Raw genomic sequence first — 12208 nt, forward strand, 5'->3', positions numbered from 1 at the left:
AACATTTTCCCTTCATGGTATAATGTCACCTCATGCATGCCCCTCTTATGGTATAATGTCCCCTCATGCATGTCCCCCCCCCACATGGTATAATGTCCCCTCATGCATGCCCCCCCTCATGGTATAATGTCCCCTCATGCATGCCCCCCTTATGGTATAATGTCCCCTCATGCATGTCCCCCCTCATGGTATAATATCCCCTTCTCCATGCCCCCCCTCATGGTATAATGTCCCCTCATGCATGCCCCCCTCATGGTATAATGTCCCCTCATACATGTCCCCCTCATGGTATAATGTTCCCTCATGCATGCCCCCCTCATGGTATAATGTCCCCTCATGCATGCCCCCCTCGTGGTATAATGCCCCCTTCTCCATGCCCCCCTCATGGTATAATGTCCCCTCATGCATGCCCCCCTCATGGTATAATGTCCCCTTCTCCATGCCCCCCTCATGGTATAATGTCCCCTCATGCATGCCCCCCCTCATGGTATAATGTCCCCTTCTCCATGCCCCCCCTCATGGTATAATGTCCCCTCATGCATGCCCACCTCATGGTACAATGTCCCCTTCTCCATGCCCCCCTCATGGTATAATGTCCCCTCATGCATGCCCCCCCTCATGGTATAATGTCCCCTTCTCTATGCCCCCCCTCATGGTATAATGTCCCCTCATGCATGCCCCCCCTCATGGTATAATGTCCCCTTCTCCATTCCCCCCCTCATGGTATAATGTCCCCTCATGCATGCCCCCCCTCATGGTATAATGTCCCCTCATGCATGTCCCCCTCATGGTATAATGTCGCCTCATGCATGTGCAACATCCCCCACCGGGGCCTAGCCGTTTCTCAGGGCCTGGAGACAGCCGGGGCCCGCAGTACCTGAGTGGCTGGCGGTTGCGGCCTAGGCATGCTAGTGTCACGGTGCTTGGTATGGGGAACCGGACGGCTGTCCTACAGCCTGGCAGGTCTCCAGCAGGGTGGTGTTGGCAAGAAATGATGAGGGAGAGGCTGCTATAGCGGTTCTCCCTGGGGCAACCCTTTGGTGTCTAGAGTATGAGTCTCTGTGTGGTGGACAGGGTGCCTGTGATGATGGCAGCCGTAGTAGCAGGGACCAGACGGAGGCAGACGTTGAACAAAAACAACTTACAGTTCTTTATTGGAACCAACAGGAACCGCAGCAACGTGCCTTTAACAGAGTAGTGGATTGCTGAGATGTACTTGGAGGGAGCCACAGGATGTAGAGCGCCAGCCTGGATGCAGAGGGCAGGCTGGGAGGTAGCTGTGTCCTGGAAGGATGCTTCAGCTTTATCCTGGATTGCTTCAGGTATCACCCTTGAAGGTAGGATGATACCCCTTTCCTCACTATACTAGCTATTAGTTCCACTCTTCAGGCAGGCGCTAGGCTCACCTGCTCTTGGTCTGGTGTGCTAGCTGCACTGACTCCTCTGAGTCTCTAATCTGAGAGAGTGAACTCTCTCCTCACACTGCACTCTCTTCTGAGAGAGAACTAACTTCTTATGGAAGTTTCCAGGGATCGTGTTACTCCCCTGGTCAGGTGGTGGCTACTCCTCCAATTACATCTCAGCTTACATCTCAGCTCACAGAGACAACGTATAACACATGTGATTGGCTGACACATATGACATCAGACGAAACACTTAACTCCTGCCTTGCCAGGCAGGATCTACTACTGCAGTGTTCCCTTTTGTCCTATAAGGACTATGTAGTGTGATGTAGTGACATGCTGTGGGGCTGACTAGACCCTACACAGGCTGCAAGCTACATGGTGGGACGTATTCGCAACCACTCCTCCGCCTTGCATCGGTGAGGGTGTTGCACATGCCACCCTCATGGTATAATGTCCCCTCATCATAACCAGGGTCCCCACAATCCACTAAAATGGCCAGCAGTACTATTAAATCTCATAAATCTCATACATACCTGGGTCCAGCGTGAACCTTCAGCAGCCTCTTCTGCTCTTCCCGCATCCGACTGACCCGTCAACTCCGGAAAAGCAGGGAGAGAGGGCGACCTCTTGTGGCGGTGATTGACATTGCAGGAGCCAATGTCTCCTCACGTCAATTGGGCCTCCTCACAGCACCCGGGTTCGCAGAGGCTAGGTAACAAATGACAGCAGCTCTGCTTGCTACGGCGGGGGCCGGATAGGTGTGCGGGCCGCATGTGGCCCGCTGGCCGTAGTTTGAGGACCCCTGTGTTATGGCGAATGAGCTCGATAGAGAATCTTTAGTCCATCTGGAAAAGGAAAGGGTCTATCATACTCAATTATTCGGATTCTGTGAGGAAACTGGCTTAAGGGATTTGTGGAAGAAACTCCATGATAACAAAGTAGTCTTTTCTTGCTACAGTCAAGTTCACAAGTCCAGATTGCGTATCTATCTTGCACTAGCTTATGATTCAGGTTATCTTTTAATAAAAAGTATGAAGTAGAGATTAAGAACTATTTCGTATCAATCACCGATCTCAATGGAACTACTGGTTAACAATAGAGGACAGAGGTCACCCTACTGGAAGTTTAATCCCCATTGGTTCAACTTGATAGGTGACCTGAAGCAAATTAAGGCCGACTTCAAGGAGTTCATTGAGACCAATTTGGGATCGGCCCTGTGTCGATTGTATGGGACATGGTTAAAATGTATCTAAAGCAGCGGCTTTTAAGGGAAATGAAAAAGCAACATAGTCAGATTTATATAAATGAAACAGCGCTAGAGAAAAAGGTAGCTGATTTGGAGGAAAAAGTATAGGCCATAATTCAGAGGAAACTCATCGGGAACTAGGTAGAGCCCAACAAGATTATAAAACCTATCTTACCGATAAAGCACAACAAGACATCTTTTTTGGGGACAAAAAAACTTTTGTGAAGGGCATCGACCAGGGAGAAGACTTGCAGAAAAAATGAAATGTAAGATATCAAGTGAAATAATTGATTCTATTGAAAAATAGACTAGTGAGGTGACAAAATATGAGAGTGATATTATAAAAGAGTTTAACAAGTTTTTTTATGATTTATGTTCCTCATATTTAGCAAGTCAGATACAAGAATATCTGGACAGGGTTTCAGTGCCCCAGTTATCAGATCAACACAGAGCTTTGTTGGAGGCCCTGGTCACTATTCGGGAGTTATAGGCGACACTGGGGACCTGCACCAGGAACTCATCCCCGGTTTGGATGGATTCCCGATGGACATGTATAGGAAGTTGTGTGACATCTTATTTCCAATCGTGATACAGGTGTTTGATGTCAGAGGGACAGGATTCTTCCCGCTTCCATGTATGAAGCTTGTGTTACGTAGATTTAAAAAAAAAAAGATCCAGCTTAAAAATATTAATATCGCCCAATTTCGCTTCTTAATACCGACGGTAAATAGTTTGCAATTTGGCAAACCATTTGAAAAACGTAATATCCAATATAATTCATGAGGACCTAACAGGGTTTATCCCAGGGTAATGTATCAAGATGAATTTGTGTAGGCTATATTGCACCATTCAATTGGGATGAAGGGAGACCTGCTCCATCCTGTGTCTGGACACTGCAAAGGCAAAGTGAGGAGATTGTCTTGACCATGTCTACATGCCTAAATGCACTGAGTTGCCGCCATGTGATTGGCTGATTAGAAATTAAGTGTTAACGAGCAGTTGGACAGGTGTACCTAATAAAGTGACTGGTGAGTGTACATAAGTATTTGTCAACTGTCAAAAGAGAGTAAAAGTTCACATTGAAAATGTAAGAAAAACTTAACTTTTTCTAAATAATCTCCATATTTTACCTAAAAGTTCTTGCAGTAGATGTAAGTCACAATGGAAAAAGGACAGATGAAAAAAAGGATTAGATATTTTGTTTGTTGTTGTCTGTAGCAATAGAGATGCATAGTTTGATTTTTTTTTTCATCTTAGATATGTTGCATTTAGTCATAAAACTATATTCTCAGATTATTGTATTGATCATCTAGACAGCAGTTTCATTAACGTTACATAACATTTAAATCTATGCAGTGAATACACAAGGGGTTCTCCTGCTTTTATCATTTCTTTTAAACTGTGTTGGAATGTAGAAATGAAAGTATAATTCAGTATATACGATTTGGTGATGAAGATGCATACATGAGTCACATCATTTCCTTGCACAAGTAAGAACAAAATATCCTGGGTTTCAGGCTACACATTCACTACAGGAAATGTATAGGATTCCTAGTCACAGTCACTAATAATATTGCCTTTCATGTGAAGTGCCCGGCATCATCAACATGTCATTGTGTATGTATTGTCGTACAAATTAGCATAACTGTGCACTATGGACATGAATGTGGGGTTTGGTGCATCCTCTCTTGGCCACATACAAAAAAGTGGCTGGTCGCTCTCAATCACTGCTGAATGGGACATACTTGACAAGAAACTTGGTCGGATAAAAGGAAATTAAAAGGACATCTACTACCAAGATCAAGGTTTGTAAACCAAGCACACTGACATACTGGTGTGCCCCCCTTTAGCATGATCTGCTATTCTTTAAGCTTTTTATGTCCTTGTTTTTAAGAAAAAAAAGCTTTAAAAATCATGCAAATGAGCCTGAGGGGCTCCAAGCTCCATCAACACCTATGTAGCCTGGATGCCCTCAGGCTTATTTGCATAAATTCAAAAGCCTACGAGTATGTGTGCTTTTTTTTAGCCCTGATCCCCTGACAAAGCCAGAGTGTCTGGCAAATCATGTTGGGGGGCTAGTATACTAGTGTTTTAATAGCACTTGGTGTTACAGGAAGTTTAGTACTGCATACTGAACCACTCCTAATGTGTCATAGGAACTCTCTGTAATCTGTAATGGCCTCAAAGATTAGAAATCGTTAATAACAGCATATAACATTTAGCCAGCATTCTCATAGCCTGTGTCCCCACAGCAGGAGAATTAGGTGTGAGACACCAACGCTGAGTAGCAGGATTGGGAAATTGCCTAAAAGTACTGGTCTGATAAACTAATGGATATATTGTATATCTGATAGTACAGATAATGTGAGAGGTGTCCTGGAAATGATAAATATATAGGCAGTCCCCAACTTACCAACATGTATAATAAGGACTGTTACTGCGGATAGGAAACTTATGCATGGCAATAATGGCCCAATGCAATATAGGTCTGGTATAGACTATTAACTCTGTACTTACTAACATAAATGCCATACACTGGTTCAGGCACAGATAGCTACCTTGATTGATTGCTAATAATTCGATACTTATACATATCAATTGAAACTCTAAAAAGAATAACACATTGAGACACTTGTATTTTAATCAACTTTATTGCACATATGTTCAAATTACCACTGCACATTTTTTTTACTAAAACTGGTACTAATAAATGTTAAGTTTTAACTAAAAAGTCTGGATATGGGCTTTTCTAGCTTGCCTATGGCATTTTCTGAATAAAATAGAGACCTTGCCGGAAATTAGGTCCATTGTTCTTGTGTATGGTTTACATTCATCCTGGTGGTAGATGTCGTTTATATGAGCACTGATTAACAAAATGGCAGATAGTTTAGTGCTTATTTTGAACATTTATGGATAGCAAATCCATTCTGTAAGATTTCTTCTAAACAAGCAGTTATCTTCTATGATCCACAGTAAAATTAATCAACTCCTTTGTTCGCTGAATTGGAGCATGCCTCAATATATTGATGATTCGGTAAATAAGCATCCTTAAGAACACTTCTTCCTGATCATCAGCAATGGCAGATCTTCATATAGGTGGTATGGGCAGGCCCTATATGAAGATCCACCATCACTCAAAAAAAAAAACATACTCACCTTCTGGCTTCAGCTTCTGCTCTTCCAGCCTGGGCACATCACTATGACGTGGCGGTGTTGCACCCTTACCCAATGACGTCACGTGGCTGTGACATTGCAGTGTCGGTGGGTCCGGAAGGAGAAGATGGAGCCAAGAGGAGAAGATGGGAAGGGGGAGAAGAAGCCGGAAGGAGAGTATAGATTTTTTATTTCTTTCAAGAGGGCCCTGCTGTGGACAATACTTTAAAAGAGGGCATCTGGGGTTGACATTTCATTAAAAGGTAACAACTGTGGTAAACATTTCATTAAAGGGGGAATCTGGGGTGGCATTTCATTAAAGTGGGCCATCTATAGTGGACATTTAGTTAAAGGGGAGCATTTGGGGTGGACATTTCTGTTCTGGACAGCAGTCGGGTGGAGGGTTTAATGCAGTTAGGGAATGTGATTGGCTTTCCTAGATATATGGGTTGTAAGAGCAGGTTTGAAGTTAATTGTTAAAATACTTTTTATTAACAGTATAAGATTAAATATATAGAGTATACAGAGTAGTTCTAACATCTGGGTACATGTTGGTTTGGACGCTGGGGGGGCCCTAGTCGTGTGAACAGTCAGGGGCCCTTGGGACACTTAATCCTCCACTTATCATCAGCCTCTATAACAGGGTGCTTTAACATGTAATGCGCCAATGATGACCCAGGTAAATATGTGCTTAATTAGTGTCATTTACATGTGACAATCGTAGTACATTATTTATCCCCAGAAGTGTGTCCATAGACAATCATTAAAAAGGATTTATTGCCACTCCTCTCTTCAGTGGTAGCAGCCATATTAGCTGCTATGGGGCCTGGACTGTCACGGGGCCCTGGTAAACCGACCTCCTACACTAAAGAATGGAGAATGTGCACCATTATATACACATTGTAATGTATGTATGTGTGCGTATGGTGGGGTTCAACTCAAATGGTAGCTTTCAGAGAAACACTCGGCAGCAGTTTTCAGATGAACAAAAAAAAATGGCTGTCTTTATTTTTGGCATAAGACAAAGCAGAAAAGCAACATCTTGCTCTAGCTAGCAAAACAAAAAGAAAAATAGAGTCCAGAGTATATGACACAGTCCTTATTTGGAACCCCACAGGGTTGGGTGCACCTTCTCTGTCCTAATGATTTCAACACAGTAATGGGCAGCTCTAGCACAAAGCCTTCACGCTATTCCACTGAGCTACACTCTCACTAAGGGCAGCCTATGTGCTGCTTTGTGTCCTGGCAGACTTCACCACTCCTGCATTTGAATAGGAATACTTTTCTGAGGAGCTTAGGGAGGCAGTTGCCATGGGGCCAAACAGGTAGAAAATTAAAAAAAATGAGTTTATAAAAAAAAAAAAAAAAGAAATAGTACAATCCCTTCCCTGTGGGACAGGGAATCGCTGTCAGGATTTTTTCAAAGTGGCACCTACCCTTTAAGTGGTATCATGCGACCTTCCTTCTACTAAGCTTACTATCACTTTCATGCACATGGATGGTTTTGAAGTCCTGCCTGTGTCTCATTCTACTTTGTATACTTCTAATGTATTTCTGTTGCATTTGCTATATTTGAAAAATGGTCAGTTAAATGATATTATACACAAAAGGCTCTTTGCCAGCTGATCACCAGGGCATATTTAGACGGGACAGTGTTTGGAGCAGTGGTACATTTTTGGAGCAGTGGTACATTTTTGGAGCAGTAGTCCTCTGCATCACCTCTCTTCTAGTCTCCCCCGTCCACAACCTGTCCCCTCCATAGATCTCTCTGTTCCTCACAGGACCTTCAGCTTCACTCTATTACAGTGGTCCCCAAACTGCAGCCTGCGGACAGTTTTCATCCGGCCCCCGCCGCAGTGGCTCCTGCTGAGACCCCCGGTCGCGGCAGTCGGGCAGGGGCCTCCATCTGTTCGGGCAGGAATCTCCTTCCTGTCACTGAATAGTGCTTGATGCGGCCACTCGAGCACTATTATTACAGGTGGAGCGATGTGGCCGGAAGACAACTCCGGCGCACATCGCTCCTTTTACCTGGATGCGTGGCCACGTGATGACGTCATCACGAGGACGCCCCCCCCCCCCGCCCCTTCCTGGCCCACAGCAGCCCAAAAAAAGATGACATAGGAGCCGCTGCCAGAGGTGAGTATGTTTTAGTTTTTTATAACCCGCAGCAAATAGATTTTGGCGGTCGGGGGGCCCTGATATTAAAAAAATGATTAATTATGGGGGCATTATATAAAATGATTAATGATGGAGGGGCAGCATAGGAAATAATTAATGACGGAGGGGCAGCATAGGAAATAATTAATGACGCAGGGGCAGCATAGGAAATAATTAATGAGGGGAGCAGCATAGAAAATAATTCATGGAGAGGGGTCCCAGTATATTTAATAATTAATTGACCCAATTAATTAATTAATTGGGCCAATATATAAAATAGTTCACAAGGGGGCGCAGTATATTAATTAATTGAGGGGGTCCCAGTGCATTACGGATATGGTCACATGTACCGCTATTTATTTTTAAATTTTAGTCCGGCCTTCCAACGGTCTGAGAGGGACCGTGAACGGTCCCCTTTGTAAAAAGTTTGGGGACACCTGCTCTATTACCATTTGCTTTTCCCACAATCGCATCCAGGACTTCTCCCGTGCAACCCACCTATTCAGCTTTGCTTACACATTAACTCCGCTGCTCTGCTCCCTCACCTCGTGTCTCCATATGACCCCCCTCCCCCCATATAGATTGTGATCCCTCGTGGGCATGGTCCTTCTCCCACTTGTCACCTGATCTCTGTAGTTTTGTACTTACATTTGTTTTTGTATGTGAACCCGTTGCTGATTGTACAGCAACATGGAATTAAAAGTTCTCTATAAATAATTATAATAGTTTACATTGAAACACTTGTTTAGCCAAACATTGTTCTTACCAGCCCAGAAAGAATTGTGTTTTTATTTTGCCAGTTTCCTGCTTATCCAGATTAATTTATTCATTCTTTTATTTATTATGTTTTATTAGTGAAATTAGACCCCCCTGACCATAAGAAAATCACTATCTTTAGAACAGGAACTAATATAACAGTTTTGTGGACAAGGACTGATCTCTTTCCTGGGTCGTTAAAGTTTAATACCAAAAAAGAAGTAAGGATTAAAGAAAATTCCTTGTATCTGGTAAGATCTGTTGATTTATCATTATAATGTATAGTTATAAATATGCAAATAAAATTCCTTTGTTATTTAAACAGATACATTATCACATATAAAACATAGGTCTATAAATATTTGGACAGAAATTTTTCTAATTTTGGTTCTGTAAATTACAACAATGAATTTTGAACAAAACAATTCAGATGCAGTTGAAGTTCTGACATTCACCTTTAATTCAGTGGGTTGAACAAAATAATTGCATAAAAATGTGACGAACACAATGAACTACATTTATCAAAAACTGCACCTTTTGCAGTTTGCCTGTGTAGAGGGTGCCAGAGTCCGGAATTGTGGCGCTCGTTTTCATGAATCTGCTCCGACACATAGGGTGTGCAACACATTTCTGTCGGAATCTGAGTGATAAATGTGTCGGAATCGGACTGTACATCGGGACACCCTTTATGTGCAAAATTTTTAGTTTTTCGGGTAAAGCGCAGCCATGGCACAAATGAGTCCTGTGCAACACAAGTGGCGTGGGCCCTACTTAAATAAGTGTGCAAGCAGTTTGCACGTAAAAGAACATGCAAAGTCAGCAAGAAAACTAGCGCATGGGGCTTTAGTTAATCTGGGCCCCTCTCTTCATTTCAGGGGCTCAAAGGTTATTACATTATTATAAAAATGTAAATTTCCTATACTTGGTTGAAAACCCTTTGTTGGCAATGACTGCATGAAGACTTGAACTCATAGACAAAAGCGATTTAGAAAATATGTACAGTAAATTAGCCATGTGAGGGGGCTACATGCAGGAGTAGACACTACTGTAAATTTTGGATTTGAGGCTGTAGCCTGCATTTTGAAGCACTTTAGTCATGCGCCAGGGAGATGACAACATATGAGGCTGCGGTCACATGTGGTGTTAATGCATGCGTTTTCAAACGTATCACAACAGCTGAGAAGAAGAGATTTGCCTAATTACCGTATATACTTGAGTATAAGCCGACCCAAGTATAAGCCGAGGCCCCTAATTTTACCACAAAAACCTGGTAAAACCTATATATTTTTTACTCGAGTATAAGCCGAGTTTGGGTTTTCAGCACATTTTTTTGTGCTAAAAAACTAGGCTTATACTCGAGTATATAAGGTACATTGCTATCAACATTGCTTTTACAAAATGTTTTACAACATAAACATTGTGTTAACCAGCATGCATGTTAACATGATTTTAACGTATGCGTTAATGCATACGTTTTTGTAAACACCATGTTGACAGCAATGTTATTAGGCAAATCTGCTCTTCCCAACTGTTGTGATGAGTTTGAAAACTGTCACATATGACCGCACCCTTAGACGTAACCAATAAATTTCAATAAAATGTGAATGCAAAGGTTTATAAATTAAAAAAAAAACAAACAGCCAAAACTTTCCATGTCCAATAGGTTTATGTGCAAAATACATTTAAAGCATTCAAAATAATTCCAATTTACATCTTCCCTCCTAAATAATCACAAAAATAAGCAAAAAAGTGATACACGGAACATCAAGAAAATAAAGATACATGAAGCACACTGCACAAGGTGCAGGCCAAGGCATACATGAAAAATGACAGCAAAAGTTGCAAAAATGACAAAAGTCGGAAAGATGAAAGAAAAAAAACTAGCAGAAAAAGATACATGCCCCCAGTAGGTCTCTGAATACCTTTGAATTCAGCTGTTTTTTCTGTCCTGTGAGAGATCATCAATAAACATTTTTTATTCTTGAGGCTTATGTTTGGCTCGTGAAACCTTGCATTAACTCTCATGTCTTCTCTTTGTGGTAGACTTGGATATGGTAACTCCTACATCCTGGAGAGTGGCTGTTGTGAAGGGGTTTCTATACACAGTGCTTTCTTTCTAAGGATGTAGATTTTGCCACTTTTTGCTATTTGCACAGTATAAGGATGGCAGGTTTCACCTTCAGGGTGCAGTCACACGTCGCAGTTAAAACTGCATCGCAATCAGCTTTGAGGTGGTTTTAGGTGCAGTTTTGTCAATTGAACATGTGAAAGACATGAACTGAATGGGTGAATTCGATTTTGAAGGGGAAACCTGCTCCACAAATGTCATTCACTCGTTCAGTTCATGTCTTTCACCTGTTCAATTGGCAAAACTGCACCTAAAACCACCTCAAAGCTGATTGCGATGCAGTTTTAACTGCAACGTGTGAACGCACCCTCACAGAGAACTCTGCATATTTTCTTCACAGCAAAATCTTCCTAATGCAAACACCACACCTTTAAATCACTTCCAGGTGTTTTATCTGCTTAGTTGAGAAAGACGTAATGAAGGAATTGCCCACCCAAGCTCATGAAACAGCCGTTGAACCAATTGTCTAATTACTTTTGGTTCCTTTAACCCCTTCCCGACATTTGACGTAATAGTACTGCATGGCGGGAGGTGCGTTCCCGCAAAATGCAGTATTATTACGTCAAGCTTTATCCAGAAAGCCGGTTCCCTGCCTTCTGGCAGGACCCGGCTGTAAGACACTGGACATGCGCAGCATCCTCAGTGTCTTACATTACACAGTACAATACATCTGTATTGCACTGTGTAACCTGTAAAAGAGCTTGTAACCTGTAAAAGATCAGAAGATCACTTGTTCAAGCTTAGATGTCAGTAACTGTAAAAAAGTTAAAAAAAAATAAATAAAGGGTTTTTTTAAAATAAATAATAAAAGAAACTGAAAGTCCCCCCAAACACAAAATTTCCCTGTTCACAAGTAATAAAGTATAAAAAACACTAAATCACAACACTAAAACACTTATTTGCTGTGTCCGTAACAATCTGTACAATAAATCCTAATCATAATTGGATTAGGATCGGTGAATGTGGTAAAAAAAAAAACTTGCCAAAAATTTAAACTTTTTATCAAATTGCTTTACAAAAAATGTTCTAAAAAGTGATCCGAAAAAGTTACAAGCACCAAAATCATACCAATGAAAAGAACAACTTGTCACGCAAAAAATAAGCTTACAAACAGCTCAGTCAACCAAAAAATACTATAGTTATGCCGCTATAAAAATGGCAATACAAATGCAATTTTTTCTATTCTAGTTTTCCTTCAATAAAATTGGACAAATATAAAATAAACTATATAAATGAGGTATCACCGTAATCGTAGTGATCCGTAGAATAAAGATAATATATTATTGTTATGCTACAGTGAACACCCCCCCCAAAAAAATGCTAAAAATCCAAAACAAGAATTGATGATTTTATATTCCTCCA

The 12208-nt window shown here is 41.7% G+C and overlaps 2 protein-coding genes across 2 annotated transcripts in view; both read left to right on the plus strand.

Annotated features, from left to right (window-relative positions):
• The window catches only part of LSM7 (LSM7 homolog, U6 small nuclear RNA and mRNA degradation associated), a 528664-nt gene that overhangs the window by 184224 nt on the left and 332232 nt on the right, over positions 1-12208 (plus strand). The window lies entirely within an intron of this gene.
• The window catches only part of LOC140097992 (interleukin-12 receptor subunit beta-1-like), a 74564-nt gene that overhangs the window by 20937 nt on the left and 41419 nt on the right, over positions 1-12208 (plus strand). Inside the window, exon 4 of the mRNA XM_072126585.1 lies at positions 8818-8969. Coding sequence (XP_071982686.1) covers positions 8818-8969 — 152 coding nt within the window. The remainder of the gene's footprint in view (positions 1-8817; positions 8970-12208) is intronic.

This window comes from Engystomops pustulosus, chromosome 1 (assembly GCF_040894005.1).
Source record: "Engystomops pustulosus chromosome 1, aEngPut4.maternal, whole genome shotgun sequence".
In the NCBI taxonomy this organism is placed as follows: Eukaryota; Metazoa; Chordata; class Amphibia; order Anura; family Leptodactylidae; genus Engystomops; species Engystomops pustulosus.